The sequence below is a fragment of the Choloepus didactylus genome, chromosome 14 (assembly GCF_015220235.1).
Source record: "Choloepus didactylus isolate mChoDid1 chromosome 14, mChoDid1.pri, whole genome shotgun sequence".
NCBI classification, from domain to species: Eukaryota; Metazoa; Chordata; class Mammalia; order Pilosa; family Megalonychidae; genus Choloepus; species Choloepus didactylus.
Window position 1 is genome coordinate 79,539,690 of NC_051320.1, and position 24,947 is coordinate 79,564,636.

Below are 24,947 nucleotides of genomic sequence, written 5' to 3' on the forward strand. Positions count from 1 at the left end.
CAAATAGGAAGTCTTTGCCCCAACTGTATCTGGCCTATGAATTGAGACCAGATCTTAACCACTCAGGAAAGATGGCTACATGTACTTAAATCCTAATTCCTTTGTGAAAAATAAGTTATAATGCATTTTGAAATTCATAAATCATTTTTATATCCATTAATTTTTTTCTCATTACATTTTTTCAGGCTCACAAAATACATCAATATAAATCTGATTATCCTAGTTGTATAGATTGGAGAGAGAAAGTGATTTGCAGAAGGTCCCACAGCTAATAAGTGTTGAACTTTAAGTTGGAATCACTCAGTTCTACTGTAACTTTCTGTGGGAGGGACTATTCCTTTTACGTGACTGCATTCCTGATAGATGATGGTACACTCCTCAGAGGTCATAGCTACAGTGTGTCTTGTTTAAAAACTCCTTATGCAAAATGTAACATTTGGGCTCCAAAGTAGCTTTTTTTAAAAAAACTTTTTATTGTAATAACTGATGTAAAGCACAAAATTTCCCATTTTAACCACATTTGAGTTTACAATTCAGTAGTAGTAATAATATTCACAATATTGTGCTACCGTCACTGACATTCATTACCCCTACTTTTTCATCACCTCCAACAACAACCACTCACCCATTAAGCTGGGTGCAAACCTGCGAACTGGGTGCACACTGCAAGCACCTGGGAGATTCTGAAGACAAATGCCAGTGCCTGGGCACCACCTTACACTAATTAAATCAGAAGCACAAGAGGTTGAGCCCTGGCTTCCTTATTCCAGCAAGTTCCGGCAGTCACTCTAATGTGTAGCCAGGGCTGGGAGCCTCACTCGGAGGGATATAAGTCTGTGTGTGGCCTCTGAAACCCTCTCCTGGCCCACTCTGGAGACCCACTTTCTCTCCTGGCCTCTCGGTGCCCTGGGTTGGTCAGTACTCTCCTCCCCGTGGTTACCAAGTTCCAACCCCACCACCCGCCCAGCCACTGAACTCCTCTCCAGCTCCCTAGGGGACTTTCCAAAATGTGTTGGTCTTGAGGCACAGGGTAAAGCTTATTTATTTTTTATGGCCTTCCACAAATGGGTGACTTGCTGCTTCCAAAGATTTTAAATCACCTTAAAAAACCCACAGTTAAAATTGTATTTAAGTTATTAGGGGTGTTAGGGGAGGGGGTGGGGACAATGAGGGTAACCTGAAGCCTATTAAAATAAGGCACAAATGCTATATAAAAACCTCTCGATTTATATTCAACATTTTTCTGATTTCAAAAATGCCACAGAATTTTTGTGCTAGCTGATAAAAATCATAATATTTTAGATAGCAGTGTTGACCGTCTCTTTTATTACTTCTCCTTGTCTCTTTTTTCAAAGATGACAGCCAGTATAAACACTACTTATTTTTAAAAAATGTATTTTGGCTTTAAAGAGATTAAAAAATAAAACAAAAAAAAAATGGCCCTCAAAGCTGGTTTCTTTCGTTAATGCAACCAAGGAATTGCTGTAGTATTAAAACACCATTAGGTCAAAGTAGTTAAGATGGGGATAACATACTGGCGTATTTTGCAGAGTTGGTTTAAGGATAAGAAGTATATATGAGAAGTGTATTAAATTCCTTAGAAGAAAAACCTCAAAACACGGTGCCTATCATTAACAGAGGGACTCTAACAGTGAAGGAAAAAAAAAAAGCTATTCTTTCCAAAATAGGAATATTCTTCCACTATTTTTGAACCTAATAACTTTGAAAGCAGTTGGCAATTTCTCTAACTTTAAGATTATTTAAGGGAAAGTGCCCAAGATATATTTAACAATTAGATACCATCAGACACAAGTTCTCTGTGCTGAGTCTCAATCAAATGCAAGATTCCCCAATTATGTTTTTAAATAGAAAAACATTTTTTATCAACTAAATGGAAAAGGCATTTAAGTTTAGGGGGAATCAGCAGTAAGTATTAAGTAGGTAGTAATAAACATAGTTTATTAATCCACTCTGCTAACTTTGCAGAGTGGATTCTAGTTGGCAGAGTCCTTCCATATGTTATATATCACTGAGCTTTACAGCTACACTACAAAGTTAAGATAATATAGGTCCCTCTTACAAAGGAGAAACCTGGGTCTTAGAGAGGCTGACACATCTCAAAGGTAGTGGAGCTGGGATTGACCTCTCACCTTCTCTCTTTAAATCCTGGGCTGAGATACCTCTGCTTACAAAGAACGTATTATAGCAGCTAAGAGTGTGGCCTGTGACGCTGCCCAGGGTTGAAATCCTGCTTTCTACACTTATATAGCTTGTGACTTCGGACAAATCATGTGAACTTGCTGCACCTTCTTTTCTTTAAATAAAGACAACAAAAGTGTCTACATATCATAGAGTTATTGAAAGGATAAGATGAGATCATGCAAAAAAAAGGGCATGAAGTAGGTTTTAGCCACTATGATCCTTGTTCCTTTGCTTTGTTTTTATCATGAAAGAAAAAATGGATTGGAAGGAGAACCAGCTAAAAATGGACCATTTTGATGGTCAGTTTCTAATAAAGATCTAGGTGTCTCCCTTAAACACCTATGAGGTGGAACTATTCCTATTCTGAGCTACAGAGGTTTCTAGATCTTCCTGGGCCTGCTCCAACCAGCCTGGATGGGCCATGGCAGCGATGACTCCCCGAACTGGCAGAGCCACGCTGAATAACATGAACATTTTGCCCAATATGGGCTCTTATTTTCATTCCTTCTGGACTGGAGAGAGAGCTGTGATGAAGAGCTGACAGTTCAGCTCTCGTGGTCACAGACTCAGCTCAGAGCTTCTAACCTACAAGAAGGCCTGGGTTTCATCAGGTCAGTTGAGACTGCCAGGCCTGCATCTGCCCAGATGACAGGTGAGTGATTCAGGCCTCAAGGGGGATTAAATGTCATCACTCTGGCTGACCCTTTGGAATCATCTGACCTGATGACTTGGCACTCAGAAGCACAACAACCCAGGAAAAAGAAAACAAAACCCAAACCAACCCACACCCACAGGGGGAAAATTCCCTCCTACTTCAGAACCTAAAACCCAAACAGCTGCTACCTCCCAGGTTGCACCACTGACAAAAACGCACAAGGGAGCTCAGGGAGAAAAAAACAACAGCAAATCAACCAATTTTTGAAAGTCACAGATTTCAAAGGCATGGTTAAAATGATTTGCTTTACTACTTTCATCATTCATATTTTGCTAAAGTGCATTTAAAATGCCTTTTTTCCCCCTAAAATAAGGTTTAAAATGGAAAGCCACTGACCTAAGCAGGTAGTTTCAAGCTTTAGTAAACATGGGACTGAATACTGTTATCGCATGGGGGTGGGGGTGAGAGGAGTGGCAGGGAAAGAAAAGTCTAGGTGCTTTGAACTCAAAGGTTTTGTGACCTAAGTCAAGAAGGCCTAGGGGTTAACTTTGAGTCAGCTGAAGCAGGACACGAGGGAGGACAGGAGAACAGAGTTGCAGGAAGTTTTTTTTAACACGTGCTCTATGGCTTGCTGACTGCTGAACTCTCTGTTGCTGATGTGGTTGCCACAGCCTGCCCTGCTTGCAACACGTTCTCATTAATGCATCGGGCTCAGCAGGGGGCAGGGAGGGAATGTGTCCCTTGAGAGGACTGACAAGGTGTCATGGTGTTCCCTGTCTGTTGGGGCCAATCTCAGGATCCCATAAAAACTTAAAAGTGTGCGGGGATCCAGCAAGGTTGAAGAGTCTGCTTTCTGCTTTCCCCCAAAATCTCAGGGTCCTGTATTTTGGGTGGCAATTACTTCAGGATCAACCGAAGAAACAATTTCACTTGACAGACAGTCTCGATAAGCCTTTGGGTTCTTGAGACTTACCCGAACCACATAGTTGAATCGCCTGGAATCAAGAATAGCAGTTGAGAAATCCAGTCTGTTGAAAGCTTCCCCCAGAGTGCAATATCCGTGGCGCTGAACGTGAAAACAGAGGGTGTGTGATGATTCTGGTCACACTGAGGCCATTCTCTGTAACGATCTACCTAGACCCTACTGAACAAGCTCGATGACTGCCTTAGTGGACCTATGGCCGTATGTTTCCCCTGTGGTTGGCTCTCTCTGGGAATCCCTGTGAGCCACAAAGATGGGTAATGCAGCCAGAAGCTGCTTTAGTCAGTGACTCACGTGTTAAACCCCCATTTTTCATGACTTGTCCTGCTTGGGCCCTTGCTCTCTGCACGCACTTGTCTGGGAAAATCAAAGGTAGGCGAGGTTGGGGGCTGGACTTACAATGTGTAGCCTAAGGAGGGTTGGTGATTGTAACATCTCCGGGAAGGAGAATTAGACCTATCTGCGCCAACCCTGCCTACCACCTGGCCTTGCTTCTCTAGTGCTTTTCTCATCATGCACATGGAAAGAGTTTTTAAGGCTTTATGAGGAAGCAAAAGAATTTTGACTTTTTACCTATGGATGCACAAGGAATTGTGAGTTTTGAGCCCTGACTCATAGCCCCAGCTCTGCTCCGAGTATCTGGGTGATCTTAAGTATATCACTCACCCTCTTTAGGCCTCAAGTCATGGAACTAGGTGCTCCCTGAGGTCCCTAACATCCTTCACTCACACTGCCTCAAATCATGGCTATCTCAGCAAATGCCTATGTGAAGGAAAAATGTACCTAAAAGGTTTTTCCAAAGCGCCATACAAATGCAGTTATTATAATATGTTGTCTCCTTGCACATTTGTCCTGGTACATAACAAGCAGGCGCTGAAGACTTCTGCTCCATTTATTTGCCGGGGCTAAAATTTCCCGAGTTGAAGTCTGAAGAGATCTTAGAACAAAGGGAGACCTAGTCCTGAGGTAAAGCCCAGGGCTTTATAATGATACATTTGAGAGGGGCATATTAATCTTTATAAATTACTTTACATACATTATCTCACTGAATGATTGCAGAATCTACCTAGTGACTTTTGCTTCTTTCTCTGTCTCTTTGTAGCCCCAGACTCTGCTGGCTGGCTGGGTAGTGGGCTGGCCACCACCACCTACAACCAAAGAAAATAGTCATAGGCACATGATTCACTGGATCATTGTTGCCCAATTTGCCCCATCCTATCATGGGGAGGCATAAGGCTAAGAATAACTGTTTAATGAATGGATGGATACTCACTTCTTTAGTACTTCCTTTGTGAACATAGATCCATTTTTCTTGGTGGAAATCTACAGAAACAAAAAGTCACAGTTTTATAATTTGCAACATGCCCAAGACTTTAAACGTTCTTTCTTTTTCATTTATCCCAAAGTTTTAAAAGTTTTGACAAAAAATACAAAAACTCTACTGACAATCTAAGATGATGCAAATTTTTGCAACATGTAAACTCTGCAGCTATAATTGACTTTGTTTGAAGCACTCCAAATCTTTGATAGCCAGATCTAGGATACCAAAACTCAAAATTAAAAAAAAATTCTAATACCAAGTACAAGTTTGTTCTAATTGTTAAACCTAAATTTTATACAAGGTCATAAAAAGTAGAAATCAAATGGACGAAATAACATGAAGAAATCATGCAGTATAGACAGATTAAACCCAAGATATGTAATTCATGCTTATTAATAGCACTCTATACTCTGTTAGTATTTGCAGCATCTAGAAACATTAATAGTATTTATACAAAGAAAGAGGGAGAAGTGAAGGCCTTTTTTAAGGCCTCAAAACACAATTCAAAATAAAAGTATACACTGGAACTGATTCAGCTGACCATGTCACTCTAAAATAACCATATTGCCTCTGCCAAATACAAGTGACAAGTAGGAGGAAAAAAAAAACCCACCTAGCAGATGACTTATAAACAATACCATAAAGACACATAAATCTCCCTTGTAAAATGCCCTGCCAGGTTTTGAGTGCAAAGATCCCAGTAACCTCTGTCAGTGACACAGTAAATATTAAGGCAGATGTTAAACATACAAGGTATGATTTTTCCCCCAAGTACCAATCATAACTATCTTCAAACAACTTTCTTCTTAAGTTCAAAACAAATGGCTTACACTGAGTTTTGGTTTTGCTGTTTAGCATGTCCTTCTTTCTCTTCTTGGCTGCAACATCATAATTCAGGCTGTTGAAAAGATTCTCCTTATTGTATACCTCCTTGTTGCGGTAGCTAGGAATAACAGAAGACAGGAGACGATGAGTTTAACAGCTAAACCCTACTAGGAGCTGCTTCTATAAATAGGTTACTGGCTTATAAAACACACATGCACACACACTCTTCTCAAACAAAATAAAACAAAATAATTACTCAAAAGAAGTTTATACGCACACAGACTTCTCTCTTTTAAGACAAAATATTGTCACATCTATGTGGAAGGCAGGGATGGGGGCTTCTACTTCTTTTGAATTCCCCAACAGTGCCTGCCATTGTTTTCAACACACAGCACACACTCTTTAAGCAAGAGCAATGCAGGGCACTACAATATTACTTTAAGTAAAAATGATGAATGAGGGTGGGTGGAGTGCTGATAACTGGCATCACTGTAATATACAATGCCTTCATTTTGCAAAAGCCCAAGTTGCTCGTTGAGATATAGTTCACCTACTCTACAATTCACACATATAAAGTATACCCAAACTTCTTTTTAACCCAGCATATTCCTATCATGTCTTTAAAACCTCACATTTACAAAAATCTGACTTACCAACCCCTTTCTAGGAGATGTTTAGTCTATTGCACTAGTTGTTTAGGTTTCATGTAGTTTCTTCACTAACACTAGGTGCTATGCTGCAAGGTAAAGAACTTGGGTCCTAATTGAAACAAGCTAAATTCATAATTCATAAATTTATAGGGGCTAAACAGATAAAGAATGTCCCTTCCCAATTAATGGATGGGAATCATTGAAGGATGGGCAGGTTCAGTCAGGTCAGGGGCATATTTCCTTTGGTTTGGCTGAGCTATCACCTGGTGGGAGGAGGGCGGATTGAGTTCTATTTGACTATACCTGGTAACTTCAAGGTAAATCTCTGAATAGCTTCCACATAAGGGATGCAGGAGAAATACTGAGGTACAATGAGAAGACAGGTCCCGCACACCCCCAACTCCCATGGGGTATGTATATTCAAGGCAGGATTTAGAATGCTGACTAGGCAGACATAAATTAGAGGGTTTTTGTTACACAACCAGTACATTAGAGTTCCCCTGCTGGATTTAAAATGTGACATGATTTGTATCTTTTTTGGCCATACTTTTGTTGGGTAAAATGAGGTACACCTGTACTTCCCCATTCCATTGGTACTGTGAAGAAAAGAGGGTAGAATGGTAGAAAAGGGTTTGAGACAATTTCCAATATCCTTTTGTTACGATAGTCTCTTAAGTAACACATCAATTAGTACAATAAGTATCTTGCTAAAATGCTTACATATGACATCACCAACACTATCATCAGTGTTGTGTTTCTGCATCCATGGGGAGAAGCTTGATGAATAATCAATCGTTAAGTTAATCTTTCTTAAGGCCATGCTAGATACCATAAATTGAGTTTCCTAACATTTTTAGCCTTCTCCTTTTAATTCAGGGAAACAGGATATTTTTAGGCTTCAGATGGATTATAGCAGAAATGTCCTTCTCTTGGAGGCGCATGCTTAAGCAAGCCAGGGTGAGTTTGGGGGCCAGGCTTTGTTTAACACACGAGTGTCTGTCTGCTTGTCTGACTCCTGGGGTACAGACATATTGATCAGCCAGTTGTCTGCTCCAAGGTCAGGAGGAAGAGAGGGGCAGGGCAAAGGGAGACCGGAACTCTTTGTCCCTGTGGCTAACTTAAGAAATGTCAATCAAAGTTGAGGAAAAGGGGGAGAGATGGAAGGTCACTGGATGGGCTCAGGATGTACCAAAGCCTAGAACAGCTTTGAAAGCAAAGCTAGAACATTTTGCATGCAAAAGCACACATCAAGGCTTATTTTTTTTAAAGAAACACAAACACAAACAACCACAAACAACAAAAACCTACCGTATAAATTCCACATACAGAAAACAACAAAACGAAGCTGTCACTCTCAATCACACACTGAACGTTTAGCAGAAAATTTTCGTAGCCTAGATCCTAGATTGTGACTATTCCTTAGAAATTTAAAATATTGGTATTTCATCTTGTTCTTTTCTAATTGAAAACATTCCTCAAAGGAATCTGAGCACTTGTTTTCCTCACAGAAACAACAATAACCTGCCTTAAGCCGGAGTGAGTCATTTCAAAAGCTAGTGTAAGAAGAATTTACATAATTAATGATGCCCTCCCACTGCAGAATGCAGAAAAGCTTTAACCAAAGAGAAACCCTGTAACTTTTCGCTTGGTATTAGGTTTTGGACTCAGGTGGTAGGGCCTGGAAGGAAGGGCCATGGGGTTTATTTGTGTTGCCTGCTTATATGTTTTCTTTTAAGCTATGATCTATTCAGTTAGAGGCTATTTTGAGAGTTCAATTAGGTCCATTTCAAGGAAATGCAAAGCCAATGGAAAATTACAACTGAATTTTTAACAAGTAAAACCACCACCATTTAGGAACCACAGCATTAAAATTTTTGTTTTTAATTAGAAGTAAGCATTACCATCTTAAAGAGGCTGCTTTCTTTACTAAATTCAGTAATAGCCAACAAGTTGTTATTTTGTAGTCAGTTCTTCCTAATCCTGATTTTTATAGGCTGCTCCTATAGTAAGAAAAAGATCTCTCCCATCCCTACACTGCAATCACACACAGACCAAGATACTTGAGACAGCTTTAGGAAGGGTGGAAATATTTCAAAATAGGACCACTTTGGCAGTAGAGACAAAGGAAGGGAAGGAAAACAAACAAACAAACTCTATTTCTCATTTCAATTGCAATAGCAGCCCATTTGAAAGCTGTGTCCTGCCCCCAAAGAACCTCTTTGAAGTTATTTGAAGCTCCATTAAGGCCAATGAGATTTCTATACTAATTTGCTCCAAAATACAAACTCAGATCGCCAAACTCAGGTGCCCGATGCTTGGATAGCACTAGTGAAACAACCTAGTGTATAAACTCCTAGAACAGCACCCTGCACACAGTAAGCACTCTATAAAATCTTAACTATTATTTTTATTTTATTATGCACCACTCATCCAGGGCACCAAGGTAAACTTCCTGCTTCCGGTTCAGCCTTAGCCATCCAGGAAAGCCACAGCGTTTCGCCTGCAGAAATGTAGGCTGGGAGAAGCATAGCTGAGGCTCAGACATCTGGGATTGGGGTGGGCAGTGGGGCGACAGTGAGTGAGGAGGCCCGAGGTGGGGGGCATCACAATTTTCACTTCCTTGAGGTATTCTTGGACCACCCCAACTCACACTGAGCTCCTTCTCTTGAAGTTTTTAGTCTATCTCACCAAATTGAACATTTGTGGTTCCCGTTCTACTTTAGGAAGCCTCAACTTCTTGAGAGAAGGAGTCCTCTTTTATGCTTATCTTAAATCCTCCCATGTTTGTTCTGGGCAGTTAGCAGTGACATGCTGCTGGAAGGCCACGGAGAGAATGGCCAGCAGTGTTCAGGACAGGTGGGCTGTGCAGCCCAGCCTGGGTCAACACTAAACAATAGGCTCAGACTGAAAAACACCAAATACGTTTTTCGCCCGGCTCTTGTTTGGCCAGCTCACAGGACTGTACCCAGAATTAGAGAAGTCTACCATGCCTCAGTAGTCTTCTTTTTTACACCCCCCCTCCCCCCTCTTTTAAGAGCCTGCCTTTTGTTTTCTCACAACAGAAGTATTCAGCATCACCTGTGTATGCAGGCACTCAGCCCAAACCTGACCTCACAGAGAAGCTGACACCACGGAAAACAGTGGGGATACTTGAGATCACCAGCCCAGGCCTCACAAGGCCAAAGGGTTTTAAGAAGCTGGCAGTCTTCTCATGGTAAGTAGGGAAGGGTTTGTTTACAATTGCTGGAAAAAAAAATACCCTGCAAACAAAAAATAGCCAGCTGCTTTGCTAGGAGGCTACCAAATGATTCCTAAACTGTGACTCATCCAGGGACCACAGTGGTCACTCTATTCATGACCTTTGATGATGGTGAGCGTGACAGTTCCAGCTCAGAGGGTGCCAAATGGGAGGAGAGGAGAAGGGAATAAAGGGGGCAAGGGGACAAGAAAGGGGACAAGCCTAGTTTGAACTTTTGTGGTAAGTTAAAACTATCTTCAAGTCTTCCATGCTGTGTGGAGAGAGAAGCACCACTATTTATTTCTAAAGGAGAGTGATACCAGCTTATCTGCTGGGGCAGGTACAGTGTGAATATTCATGCAACTAGAAGGTCTGCAGGTTAATTTTTTCTTGCTGAACCCAGTAGTTGGCTCCCCACTGAGGGGTATCCCACAATTATATGTGGGTGAGCCACTACGGACATGGCTTGGCAGACCACTGCTGTACCTTCCTAAAAAAAACCTGAAGCTCTACACAGAAATAAAGCACCAAACTATTAGATCATTATTCCTTAGGAAAGAGAAGGAAGGATGTTTACCTAAATGGTAAATTGAATATCTAAAAGATATAGTCTTATGACACCAGTTGGTCTTTTTTGCCCCTGCAAATAAATTATGATCTTCCATAAATAGGATTTTTTTATAATGCTCCCTAACCTTCCCCCTGCCCCCCCCGGTGGAGGGGTAGCCTTAAAGTGTCTCTAACATTAAGGGCTCATACCTTCTTGTCTTTCCTCACAGACCCCAAGATTAAATAATTTGTTTCTTTTCATTGGGAGACAAAGGAAGCCTGGTGTATTAGAAATCACAAACAGATGGGATCTTTGGAGGTCAAGCCATCAAAATAACTCCGTTTTCTTGATATTTTTCTTAAAATTTATTGCCAAGCATTTATCGAAACAACCACCATTAAATCCGAGTAACTGGGAACCCAGCCCAGTTACAGAAGTCACCACTGAAGTCAATTTAAGAGTGCGGGTGGGTTTTAACCAAAGGCTGTGGGAAAAAGCACCCAAAGACCACCCCCACGGCACCATAGCACTGGACCACCTTTCAACGCTCTCCTCCGCGGCCCAGCTGGCCTTGGTCAGTGGTCGGGGTCTGGACAACAGATTCCAAACCTTAACTTGGCCGGCGCTTCTCTTGTACTAAGGATCTTGAGTATGTGGCTTAGCAGACCTTGGATTTTCCACCAGACCGAGAGAGCTCAAGTGAGGCCTAGCGTCCGAGGGCTCGCGGCAGCCAGGTGGGCTTTCTGCAGCGGACAAACCCCATTGAAACGGGTTTGCACTCACTAAATAGTGAGAAAGAAGACGGACCGAAGGAATCACTGAGGAAACAGGTGCAAATGCATCATCCTCCCGGAAGCAGAGGGCTGTGGGTTTCAGCCCTGCATGCCTGGTCGTTAACCACCGCTCCCAAGACTCCGGCAAGCGCTGGTCCCCTAGTGACCATCTGGCTCATCTTATCGCCCGCAGCTTCCCGATTATTCATAACTCCCAGCCCACCCCGCGGTCGCCTGTGCGTGGGAAGAAACCCGGAGCGCTCCGGACAGGACCAGGGTCCAATCCCATCTCTTGACCTGTGCCCACCGCGCCCCGGGCGCTCCCAGCCCCGCCACCCGGGTAGTGACAGGCGCGCGGCCCACCCGCGACGCACGCGAACTGCTCCATTCCCGGCTCCCTAAGGCAGGGGTCCTTATCTGGGTTCGGAAACCCCTAAAGTTATGTGCTTAAGTTTGAGCGCATAGGGACATGATCCGCGACTGTCATCAGATTCTCGGAGGGATCCGGGGCTCTGTAAGGAGTGATGCCCACTTTGGGACGCTGTTCTTGAACAGTAAGAGAAACGAAACTCTGGGCTCCGGTGCTCTGGCGACCTCTGCAGAAATCCGGGCAGCTCACCCCGCCGCCAGGTCAGGGCTCCCTCCTCACCCTGTCCCAGCCCTGCCTGCCCCGCGACCCCAGACCAGCTCGGGTCGTTTTTTGCGGGGCTGGAAGTTGGTGGCGGTTCCCCTCACCTGCTGAGGTCGCTTACGAAGCTGCCGCTCTTCTCATCCAGGAAGCGCTTCCAGCCGTCGGCCGTTTTCACCCAGCTCTGCCCCGGGGACCGCCAGTCCTGCCCGAGGAATGGCATGGCTCCCGCGAGCTGACGCAACAGAACGACTGGACGGACTGATGGACCGGACCGGACCGGCGGCCCCGAGTACGCGCCGCCTTGGGTGGGCGCTCAGGGTGCTGGGGTGGGGGAGCGGCGAGGAGAGCGGGTGCAGGGAAAGGCCGTGGGGGGGTGCGGATTTGAAGGTGCAGAGAAAGGTGTCCTGAACTCGCAGAGGGCGCTGGCGCTGGGGAGGGTCGCACCGGGCGTCGCGCTCGCTCGAGTGCTGCGCTGCGGTCCCGGCGCAGTATTTATCCCGGCGGCCGGCGGCGGCTCTTTGTTGCCGGAAGAGCCGCCTGCTCTGAGCCCGCCTCTCCCCTCCCCCGGCCGGGAGCCCACGTGGCTTTGTTTATGGGCTCGGCCTGTTTCCCGAGGTGCCCGCGGCTCCTGCTCCTCCAGCTCTTGCGCAATCCCTCGCCAGTGGAAACTTGAAGCCGCGCTGCGAAGCCGGGTCTCCCACCGCCCCTCGCGCAGCTGGCACCTCCGCACCCCTTCCCCACCTCCCCACCTCCTCCGCGCCACCCGGGCGCGGCTGCCGCGGCGGGGAGACCAAGGCCCAGGCTGGAGAAGCCGTGCCCCGTCCTCCTGCGGCTCCCTGGCCGGCGAGATGCAGGGGAGGAGGAGGCCCGAGCGGCGCCTGGGTCACTGAGGGACAGGGTTGGGGAGGGAGGACAGCCGCCTTCCCACCCCAAGCTGTCAAAATCCAACTCCACTGTCAGATCAGATCTCCAGGGGCGTCCGTGGAGTGGGGGCCGGGCACAGCGCCGCCAGAAGCAGGGAAGGGGGGAGCGTAGCCTCCTGGCCTCTCTCGCTGCCCTAACCCGCTCTAGGGCGCCGGGGTTGCGGGGTGAGGGGGCGGGATAACCGGGAGGAGGGACAGCTCCCACCCGTCTTGTCCCAGAGCTGTCATTAGTGAGTCTGCGGTCAGGCTCGCCTCCTGGGGAGGCAAAGGAAAGGGAAGGAGGAGGCCAGAGCGGCGTCTGGTCCCCGCGGGGTGGGAGTGGAGAGCAGGGACAGTCTCCCATCCCCACCCCAGCACCCCAAGCGAGCAGCACTGGCTTCCGCGGCGCCTGTCGCAGCGCAGCACCGTCAGGGAGCAGACAGGGCGAGGAGACCCTGACCCCTCTCCCTGTCCGAACCTCGCTCCTGGGCGTCCGTGCTAGACTTTGTTTTGTGCAACCACATTCCGCCCCCCCCCGCCCCCTTTTCCTCTGGTAGGCATCCTCTCAGCTATCGAGTTCTTTCCGAGGAACATCAACGCCAGAGGTTTTGTTAGTTTTGGTGAGAGTGGATAGAGAACGGTCCCGCACGTTCTCCCTTACCCGGACTGAGGAGACTAAAGAAACTGCCTGAGAGTTTACAGAGCGCAGTGAGGCCTGAAGCGCCTGTGCCAGAGGCCTTCACATACCTTAGTTATTAACCCTAATCCCCTGCCGGTGAAGAGCAAGCAGTGTGGAATTATATACTGCTTGCAGATGAGGAGACTGAGAACCTCAGAGGGGTTAAGCCAGTGATGCACCCAGGGACACACAGCTAGTTTTTTTCACAGTCCTTAGCATCATCTGAAATCACCCTGTTTGCTTTTACTTTACTTTTGTTGGGTAACAGTTTACCCCTCTCAGCAGAATGTAGGCCTCATAAGAGAAGGTCAGTGTTGCCAGGGATGCCTCTAGCCCCAGCCTGGTGCCAGGCCCAGCCTTCAAGAATCACTTGTAAGAATAAGTGAATGGAAGTGGGAGGCTCCTGGCATCACTGTGGCTTCTTGCCCTTCACAAACCTTCAGTTCTGAGGCTTTACAGTCTGATCCCTTTGGCAGCTGGATTGCACAGGGCAGTAGCAGCAAAGTTAAAATCCCACATCAAGAATTAGCTTCAAACTCGATTCTTCCGTCCTCCTTTCTCGGCAGGCACCGTCAACTCTTTCGGCAACCTTTTAAGGCTCAGAGTTGGCGAAGAAATTGTGTGTGCCCTGTGAGGGGGAAGGGGATGTTTTTAATGAAGTCTGTTTTCAAGTAACCCGGCTTTTCTGATTCTTTTTTCCCACCATAAACACTTTATTATTGTAGTAGTAGTAAAATAGCTTACAAAAATGATGCAGAAGATCCTAAGTAAATGTTAAATGCTATGATCATGCTAACAGCTGAGATGATGTGTCTGGCCTTTGTTGGAGAAAATCAGTATCTGCAAGGAAGCACAAGTAAAGGATGTGATTATTAAAGATGCATGCTAGTTACATGTTATTGGAAGCCACTTAGGGCTAGAAGGCAGAAGATTTGAACCCTAATTCTGCCAAGCAATTTATTCTCCGAATGAGTTAAACTCCTGAGGCTCCATTTTCTTAGGTGTCAAGAAAAGAGTCGAGCCAATAATGCCTTCCTTAAAGGAAGTTTAGAAGGTGTGGTAGATTAGATTATTGGTACCGGTTCTGCTCTCCTTTTTAGTAGTATGGTACCCTTACAATGGCCTTATGGTGGGTGATGTGGACTTCCCCAATCCTTGATATTTGGGTTAGCCAAGTGACTTGCTTTGGCCAATGGGATGTTAGTGGATGTCATGTGAGCACAGGACATGATGTTTGTTTGCCTAGTTGGGCTTGTCCTCTTGAGCTTCTATTAATGTACCACTACCCATCTAGCCTTGGGCCCAGGATGAGACACATGGAGCAGACACCTCAGTTGATCCACAGATGTATTAGCAAGAAATAAGTGTTTATTAATGAATGCCACTGAGATTTCTCTGGTTGAATGACTAAAAGTTTTTGAAAGTTTTTGTAACCTATAAAATTCAAACACAAGTAGGAAATCACAATTTGTTTTTTGTCCTTATCTTTTGGCTAAGAATCTCAGGGAGCTTTGGTGTTTGTCTCTACCCTTACCTTTCTCCTTCTCCTCCTCCTCCTCAAGAAACAAAATGATTTAGCTATCTTATTCTAACTTAGAGTCTTTTTCTGAAGTATGGGTGACTGCTTTAGATTTTCCACACTGCCAAAAATCTAACTTGACAGTTCTTCAAATGTATGGTTTCTATTAGGAAGCCCTGTAATGCCGAGCCCCTCAAGATAAAGAATGTGCTAGGCTGTGTCCAGAACAGTTACCTTTGCATCAGATGTTGCCTTGACTTTGCAAAGGCTGTCTGATTGGATGCCTAATCATGACTGTGCATATGAGAATCACCAAGGCAAAGGATCACTACTGTAGCTTCAGGCTGAAGATACAGAGGCAGATGGAAACTCAGAGGCTTTTACAAGAGGCAGATTGGTTTGGACCCAGTGTGGCCTAATGGATTGAGCAGTACACACCATAGGAGCACCATAGCGGTGAGTTCCATGGAGACACTTAGCTGCTGTCTCTCCTGCACAGCTGTGCTGCAACAGATTACCCAGACTGCATACTGGGTTTTGACTTTTGTCATGTGCATCTCCCCCATGGGGCCTGTGCTTTTGATGAGAGGACCGTGTCTTAACAGTTTAGCCATCACAGTGTCTAGCATGGTGTTTGATACATGGCAAGCAGTCAACGAATAGCTCAATAAATGTTCGTTGAACTGACCTAGAATGCATCTGATTACTTCTAGAGGCATAGCAGGATGGGGGGAGAAAGGAGGTTGGTACTCCTCAACCCCACTGGCGTCACTGCCTTATCCAACAGTGGTACCTTACAAGTCTGTGGGCAAATAAGGAAGCTGGTCAAAAGCATCTTAGGAAAAAAATGCTTTAATGTACTTGCTCCCCTGATGGAGATGCTAGCCACGTTTCTGCCAAGGATTATTATCATCTCTCACTTGTTGGGGACACTGTGCCAGGCACCTGGCAAACTATAATCCCTTTAATACTCCTCACAGCAAGCCTGTGAGCTAGGAATTATTATTCCAGTTTTATGGATGAGGAGACTGAGGATGAGGGAAGTTATATTCCCTTCCTACAATCACCCAGCTAGTATGTGGTAGACCAAGGTTGGTTTCCAGGTCTATCCCTAACCCCCATTGAAGTCAGATTTCCTGGGTTCGAATCATGCTTCCCCACCCACCTTGACCTTGGGCAAGTTACCTAACCTGTTTGTGCTGTACTTTACTCATTTGTCAAAGGGAATAATTATAGTATCTACTTCAGAGGATTTATTGAGAAAATATGTATAAAATACTTATAACAATACTGATGTCAATGGTTGTTGTTATTATCATTGTATTATCTTCATGCATATTTTGTACCTCTATCTTTTACTTGGCTAAGTTCATGTGCATCTTCTCCATTAAATTGTAAGTTTTTAGGGCAAGGAGCATGGCTCAGTCAGCTAATTTCCAGATATGACAAAATGTGTTTTTTGAAGTAAAAGTATAATGAAGGATAGCTTGCATATTATTAGTTACTTCTTATTGCACTTGAATGGTGGAAATGAGCCTGATTCTGTTCAGAAGACAACATTTGCAAAAAGTAGACCTGGTATGAATTTAGCCTGCCCACTGCCTTGTAAGGCTATAAGGCTGTTTAGAGAAATTGTTTGTAGAAAGGACTGAAGAAACTTGATAAATATGAGTTGCTCTGTTGCTTCTAAATCAAAATGACATACATTTACAGCTTTGGCTGAGGGACTGACTACTTCTTACTGAAATGCAATGGTATTTTGTTTTCTCATAGTTTCTCCTTCTGAAAGGGTATTTTATTGTGAAAAATACTTATCAGTGGTAGTTGTAAGTTAAAAATAGCTTTAGCTTATAGGGTGAAGCAGGGACAGGAATCAACCAAATCTGTCTACTTACCCTTTTCAAGTTGGAGTGAAGTTTACAAAAGAGGAGTTAGAGGAACTCAGTGGATTAAATTCAACCTGCCAGGGTTGTCACAAGGAATGTATGTTTAACGTCACAACAATTTGCCTATGACCTTACACCCTCGTCTGTCTAGGGTGGGGCATCCTTGAAACAGTGTGAAATTCGTCTGTTAGGTGTGTTTGAGCAGAAACTTTCAGCTGTGTGTTATTTTTTGGGTCTCTGGTTGCTAGGAGTCCTGCCAACCAAATTAAAGTTGGTCAGACACATGTCACTGAAAATATGCTCATTTCTTTAATGAGAATCATTTGGCATTCCTCACATGTGGGCCTCGTTCTGTTTTCAAGAGAGGGTCAAAGGTATTTTTCTATAATCCTCCTTCTCCCATAACCCAGTTGCTCAGTTTTAATGAAAATTCTCTCTTTTTAATAAGCAGCAAAAAGCATTTGGATGCGAGACTGCTGCTAAATTTTGTATAATATGAGGAAATGGATGGAATCACAACATTTACATCAATAGCCCAAACTTCTAGTGTCTTTAAAAAAAAAAGCAAACCAGATTTTAAAATGAAGATGTTGAATTTGTTATAGATGCACACTTTAAATGCAATCTTAGCACCTGAAATTGGTTAAAACCAATCTATCTGTGATCCCTCAGATGGTAGATTTAATGGTTGAGGAGCAAATTTTAGTACTGAGATTTCTCATATATGAAAATAGCTTTGGCTAAAATTCATCTAGACATTATGCCTGGTGCTTTACTTCTTTATTATCACTAAGGTTTGCATAACCTTGCAAAATAGTTATTTTTATCCCATTTTAAAGATGAAGAAACTGAGGCTCAGTTATGTTAACAACTTACTCAAAGGTTTAAAAAGCAGAGCAAACTGCAGAGGTTACCTAGTCCAGTGCCTTCCTTTTACTCATGAGAAGGCCAAGGTCCAAAGAAAAAGACTCATCTAGGAACATAGAGCTATTCAGTAGCAGTCCTGAAAAGGGCCATTCTTAACACCTTTAGCACCATGAAACCAAATCAAGAGGGTTAGAAGATTTTATCTACCTTGCTGTATACTGACCAATGTCTCTGAGAAATGGAAATTTTAAAGTAAAATTGAAGTCCTCTGATTTACACATTCTAGTGATTGGATTTTAACAGGACTTCTCATTGAATGAGTTGGTCCAAAGAGTGCAAGAAAAAAAACAAACAAACTGGTATTTCAGCTCCTAAAGAGGTTATTCCTTCAAAGTCAGCCAGAATCCTAAAGAAAGAGCAGATTTGAAAAACCAGGTGACTATTAAGTCTTTACCTGACCATGAGGTTAAATGCAGATCTGCTGGTTGTTATTTTGTTTTGGACAAATCATTGTAATCACTGTGTGTCTTGACTTGTCAACCCTAACCTGGCCTATGATTGGAGAAATGTTTTGTGAGTCACATTAAGTGTGTTTCCTCATATGAGTCAGATACTGATTTGTCAAATCCTGGAGAAGTCGTCTAACCTGTTCAGTGTTTGGTTTTCCCATTTGCACACATACATGTTTAGAAAAGGTTGTAAAGTCTTTGACCTCATTCATTGAAGGGTGATCGTTGACGATAATTACAAATTTTCGTTGGGAGATAGAATAACAGAATTTTCCCCTATCCTTTTTCTCAGGTAATTTATATATTCCTGCCTGTCTTACCTGTCAGTGTTCCACAGAAAGCAAAAGTTCAGAGACATAGTCTACCTGCTGCTGTCTACCTGGTGCCTGGCACATATGAGGTCTCAATGTATATGGAATTGAACTTCTTTGTTCCAGCCTAGCAGTTGAGGTTCATGAATTGCAAACCATTTTATTGCTTCTCTCAGACAATTCAATAACAATAAAAGAAAAATGAACCCATGATTTTTTTTTGTTTTTTTTTGTTTTGTTTTGAAAAAACAGCACATTCGTTTCAGGAAGAAGTAATTTTAAAAAGGAGTACAGAATGTTCATCTTCTTTTCTATTCTGAATACAGACAGAGAAATTCAATCCCTTAAGGGAAATTGAATATTTTAAACCAGGGTTTACTGTTGATAATAAGAAATAATTAAGTCCTTTAAACATCTGCTTTGCTAAAAATGGTATTCCATAAAAGCCTTTGCTTGAATGCCTTCAAATTGTATTTATTAAAAGATGGTTTATAAAAGGAGGATTTTTTTCCTCCTCTGTCAACTAAGCAAAAGGAATGATTACCTTTAGTTCTGTCTTTGATCATTTTATCGGCTGGATCATTTATTATAGCATATCATTCATTCATTGTCTTAACAGGGAAACATCATGCCCTTGTTATGTTACTGGCACTCTTCTAAGTAGCTTTGGGAAACAAAAGATGAGCACTTACCCTCAGGGAGTGTATAGGCCATAAGGGGTGTGTCATGGGTCGAATTGTTCCCCGAAAAGAAATGTTTGTATCTTAGCCTCTGCTACCTGTGAATTTGACCTTATTTGGAAATAGTGTCTTTGCAGATGTAATCAAGATAAGCTGAGGTCATAATGGGTTAGGATGGGCCCTAATCCAATGACTGATGTCCTTATAAGAAGAGGGAAATTTGAACACAGAAACGCAGAGACACATAGGGAGAATGGCATGTAACCTCAGAGGCAGAGATTGGAGTGATGCGTCTATAAACCAAGCAATTCCAAGGATTGCCAGCAACCACCCAAAGATAGGAAGAGGTAAAGAAGAAAGGAGGATCGTTTCCTAGAACTTTAGAGAAAGATAGTCATGCTGATACCTTGATTTCAGACCTCTAGCCCCCAGAACTGTGAGACAATGCATTTCTGTTGTTTTAAGCCACCCAGTTTGTGATAATTTATAATGGCTGTCTTAGGAAAGTAATACAGAGAGGTAGACATATAAATATGTATTCCTAAAACCATGAGGTGTGTGCAGTAATAGAGTCATGTACAGAGTATTATGCCTGGAATAGTCAGTTGGAGTTGGTCTTGAGCTAGGTATTAAAGGATGGTTAGGGACTGATCAAGCAGATGGAGGTAAGGATGGGAGTGGGGTGGGCATTCCAGATAGAGATGGCAAGAACAATGAAGAGGAGAGGAACAGCATGGGGTGTGATATTGTTGAAGGACAGAATGAGAGACACGGAGTGAGGAGAGCTGGGGCTTTGGGGGTAGGTAACGACCAGATGCAAAGAGCTCTTTGTGCCTTGTTAGAAAGCTTGGGCTTTATCCTGAAGTGAATGGGGGCCACCAAAGAGCTTGATGCAGGAGAATGATAAGAATAGATTGTGCTATAGGTTGATATCTCTTAGGATGGTGTTGGTGATGGTGGTGGAGGGATGGATTGAAGAAGGACACAACAGGAGGCAGGAGACAAGTTTGGATGATGTCATTTTGGGTAGGGGATGATGAGAGCCAGAACCAGGAAACAGACTACTGGGGTGGTGAGGATGGAATGGATTTGAGACATGTGTAGGAGGAAAACACTGCAGAACATGGTGATTGATTGGACGCAAGGGACGAGGAAAGGGAAAGGCCAGAAAGGACTTTCAAAATTCTAATTTAGGTGACTCTGTGACTGTGGCATCACCAGCTACTATAGATAACAGAGGAAACTCTTGGGAGGGTGGGCAGTGAAGAGTTAGGATTTGGATGTGTCAGGTTGGAAGTGCCTGGGGAATCCCAGATGGAGAAGTTAAGCTGAGTGTTGGACATATGCTCAGAGTAGAGGGCTGGACTGGAGTGAGAGTCTTCGATTTAGCAGTTGCCAAAACCATAAGGATGGTTGAGATCTCAAGAGTGAGTGGGAGCAGTATGCCAAGGGTGGAGTCCTGGAGAACATGTGTTTACATGGGAGAAAGAGAAATCCAGGGAGGCCAAAGAAACAGGTGGGAAGAAGTGAGGAGAGCACAGGAACCTGGGCATAGTGAGCTTCAAGGAGGAGGGAGTGGTCAGTGTTGTCAGATATGATGGAGACATCCCCTGAGACCAGTGAGAGAGGGTCTCACTGGATTTGGTGAGGAAGAGGAGAAAGAGGAGGAGGAAGTCAAGGTGACTGGAGAGGTCAGGTGACTTTGGTAGAGAGGCAGGAAAGGCAGTGAGAGGTGGAGCCAGCGTGGGTTGATGATTCTTGAGAATTTACTCATAGAAGTGGAGGAAAGGTAGCTGCTAGACAGGCACTTGGAGAAAGAGAGGATTTTTTTTTTTAAGTCTTGGAGACACTTGAGAGTGTTTATAGACCAGAGAGGGGGCAAGTTAGTGGCAATGAATCAGCTGAAGAAATAAGAGAGAATGGGTATATATGATAGGATAAGACCTGGAGGAGGAGGAGGGACTGTAGCAGGAAGAACAGGTGGACAAAAAGGAGAACACCTCATCCCCTGAGAATGGGGGAGATAGGGTAAAGGAGGAAGTGGTTGTGGGTGTGGGAAGTTGAGGGAGAGCAAGGCTTATGACTTCATTGTCACGGGTAGGCAGGGGACAGGGTTTTCTGCTGAGAGGATGTGGGAGTTGAGGTCTGAGGAGATGCATGAAGGTTTGGCATAGATTTTCAGAAGAATAGGAGAAAGAATAGGCTGAGGAGAGCTGAAAGATCTGGTGGGCAGCAGCAAGGGCCCAGATGAAGCCTTGACTTTGAGGAGGGCCTATGTGCACGGTTGTGTGATGGGTTAGCATGGACTGAGGTGGTGAAGGGAGGAAGGGCAGGAGAATACAAGGGGCTGAAGAAGAGTTCTTCCAAAGTGAAGCTTGGAGTCCAGTCTCATCAGGGAGATAAGAAATCTCAGGAGATGGCTGCTAGCCTGTGAGAAAATGGGAGAAAAGGGACTAAAGGTCTTTGGGAGATGGAAGAGAAAAGGCAATAAGAATGAAGGTGTGAGAGAGAAGGAAGGATGAGAGGTTGAGGTCAAAGAGTGGGAGACTGTAGGTTAAGAAGTCGAAGATCCTGAGTATATCCCAAGAGTAGGTGGTCCTGTGGGGGTCATTGGAGTTGAGAGACTGCAGATTGTGTGGCTGGGATATTGGATGCATGGGTCACTGGGACTTTGCGATCTCTTGGGATTTTGGTAGATGTTGGAGTGGAGATGAATTCTGTGAGGAACTGTTCTGAGTTTTCAGAAGAATGAGGGGATGGATTGGGCAAAGTTGTGAGCAGGTGAATGGCACAAATCTTGAAGAAGGATAAATGTTTGCATGATCTGGAATTTCTGAGGAACTAAAAGAATTCTAGTGCCTTCCAGGCCACTGCTCCCTCCTCCCCCATCTGTTTTTTGCCAGTGTTTACTACCAAATTTGTTTAATAACAAAGTACATTTGATTAAACATCATCTAATTTACTAAAATTTGATTCACATACAACTTATTAAGGTGTATCTCCACTAGTGATTGTTGCACATGACTTATGCCCAGGGCAGAGAGTTTGAGCATGCTTTCTGGGAAACTGGGGTTAAGAATTTTTTAGGGAGCCAGCACTACAATGCAAGAGGGTTCAGCTGAGGAGGAGCAACAAGAGCAGCTGAGGAGGGGGATCTCTAGACTGTTGAACACAGCCTTCTGGGCCCTCCGTTTTGCCCCTTAGCTCTCCAACAGCATCTTCAGTCACTTCCCTCCTACAGCCACCACCCAGCCAACCTGAATTACTAAAGCTTCATCTCACACCTCTAGGTATGTACTGTTTTGTCTTCCTGGAATATTCTTTCCCTCATCTTTCAACTGGCAAACTTGAACTCATGCTGAAGGCCCCAGAGGAGGCAATGCTTTCTCCAGGGCTGAATTAAATGCCCCTGCTGTGTCTCCACCGTTACTCTTCCAGTGTTGTACTGGAATCATCTTTGGACCTGTTTGCCTCCCCCTCAGGGAGCCCTGTGATGGCTGGGACTGTGCTTGGTTCACTGCTGTCTCCCCAGCAGCTGTCCTGATGTCTGGCACAACGTAGAGGCTCAGAAATTGTTGCCTGAATGAAGAAGTGAGTGGTTGGAGGGATGGCTGAGGAAGAGCCTCTCATTGTTCTGGGTGAGCCCTTTGCTTTCACTGGTTTTAAGGCCAAGAACAGAAAAAAAAAAAACAAAACTCAGTGTTCCCTCTGTCCCCTGGGAAGACGTCCTGGGTTGCTGGAAGGATTTCTTCCTAGTTGTCCAGGCCTGCCCAGAGGAAGAGGCAGGAACTCTTAACTGGAACAACATTCAGGAGGGATTTTGTCTTCTTGTCCTCACCTGTCTCATCCATTGTGAATAAGATGATTTATCTCTGCCAGTAGTTACAGCATTCTGAAAAACTGTGAATATTCCATTTTCACATGTCCTAAAAAGAGTAATAAATATACATATAGTGCTAGTTTTTCAATAAGCTTATAAAAGACTTTCTTTTATACAAATAAGCAAAAAACAAAATGATCTAAAACCAACAAGTAGATGAACATGTGTTGAAAATTTGTCGTATATTCTTTTTTTTTTTTTTTTTTTTTTTAAACCAGTCAGTGAGTAGCTCTTTCCTGCTAACCCCCTGATTTGGGGGAATGCCTCACTGTGTGTTGTGCTGGTGGAAGGTGGTGCTCACTTCCCAGTATAGGACCCCAAGGCGCCCGATCTTCACAGGCAAGTGACAGGCTTGACCAATCACGCGCTTCCCTGGGGGAGCGATGGAAGGAGGTAGGTGGTCCAATGTAGGAGGGCATTCCTGGTCAGCATCAGTGGAGGGTGCTGCCCGGACGGTGCCCGCTGCAGAAGCTCCACTATCGTCCTTCCTGCCTGGTCCTCTAGGACTCTTGATAGTCTTCCAATAAAAGCTTTTTGCTTAAGATAGCCAGGGCGATTTCTGTGGCTTGCAAGCAATGAATCCTGACAGTGTAGAACTTCCATGCAGGAGAAGTATCAAAGGCTGGGTCGGTCTCTCTCTCTCTCTCTTTCTCTCTCTCTCTCTCACACACACACACACACACACACCCTCAGCTTCTTACACACACACACACACACACACACACACCCTCAGCTTCTCCCATTATCCCCCTACCCCGCTCCTGACCCAGGGCAAGGGTTGAAATAGACCAGAGAGGATGATTTGTAAGTAATAGGACTTACCAAAGAAGTGATCTGCTGAGAAAACTGGACGCAAGCCCAGAAAAGGGATTTTGGTTTGCGTATAACGGGCAGGTTAAGAAATACTGGAAAAGAGAAGAATGTTAGTTGTCCATGTGTGAAAGTTAAAGATGAGGAACTACAAAGCTTAGAACTATAGATTTTCTCTATAAATCCATGACATGAGCACCATCAGGGCACCAAGACTGAGCCCAGAGAAATTTCTTCTGGTGACATTTTATAAATTTTCCTAAGATACATGTTAATTATAAACATTTTCTAAAAAGGATGCTTCAAATATGGAATTTTGCTTGAAGACAGGAAGAGGGAGTAGCATTTATTGAATGCCTGTTGTGTGCTTGACTCTTTACCCACATGGGTTTATTAATTCACCCCAAACCCCTACAAGGTAGGTATCATTATCCCTATTTTATTCACAAGGAAACTGCATGGTTAGGGGACTTGCTCAGAATCTCAGAGCTTGTAAGTGGCAGAGCTTGGATTTGAATCCAGGACTTTTGATTCCAAAGTTCATGCTCTTCCTACAACACCATTCTTCCTCCAGAAGTTTGCGGAGGCAATGGTGGAAAATAAGTGCAGAGAGAGAGGATCGCTGGACCTTGAGAAGGAAATTCCTCTTTTACAAAAACTAGCTGGTTTTTTAACACAAGTTGCCATTTCACAGTCTGGAGGGACTATCTTAGCATCCCATGCAATCTCACCTCTGAATAACCACGGGACTTATTTTATGGCAAAAGAAGTGTAGCACTGGGCTCTTGCTGACAAAATTAATTGATTTGATGGAACTATAAAGACAGTCTGGGATATAACACCCGAAACATTTGGGGATGCTGTCCAACAGGATGTGGTAAATAGGGTTTCCACACCATCCAGAAAAGTTGGTCTTGGAACCAAGAGGGGATGTTGGAATAGCCCATTTCACTTTTAGACTATTATTTATAATAACCTCCTTACGCAATGTTGGGTTGGTGGGTTTGAGGTCTTGGTTTCCACCAGGGAATACTGTTATGGTTCCACTAAATTGGAAGCTGAAACTGGCCATTTGAA

At 44.1% G+C, this 24,947-nt stretch overlaps 1 protein-coding gene across 1 annotated transcript in view; it reads right to left on the bottom strand.

The window, feature by feature from the left end:
• The window catches only part of FBXO32 (F-box protein 32), a 30,795-nt gene extending 18,473 nt beyond the window's left edge, over nt 1–12,322 (bottom strand). Inside the window, exons 1-4 of the mRNA XM_037802763.1 lie at nt 11,932–12,322; nt 5,991–6,103; nt 5,113–5,162; nt 3,831–3,923 (exon numbers count right to left, since the gene is read on the bottom strand). Of these exons, the coding sequence (XP_037658691.1) occupies nt 3,831–3,923; nt 5,113–5,162; nt 5,991–6,103; nt 11,932–12,047 (372 nt within the window). The 5' untranslated portion in view covers nt 12,048–12,322. The remainder of the gene's footprint in view (nt 1–3,830; nt 3,924–5,112; nt 5,163–5,990; nt 6,104–11,931) is intronic.
• Between the last annotated feature and the right edge of the window lie 12,625 nt (nt 12,323–24,947).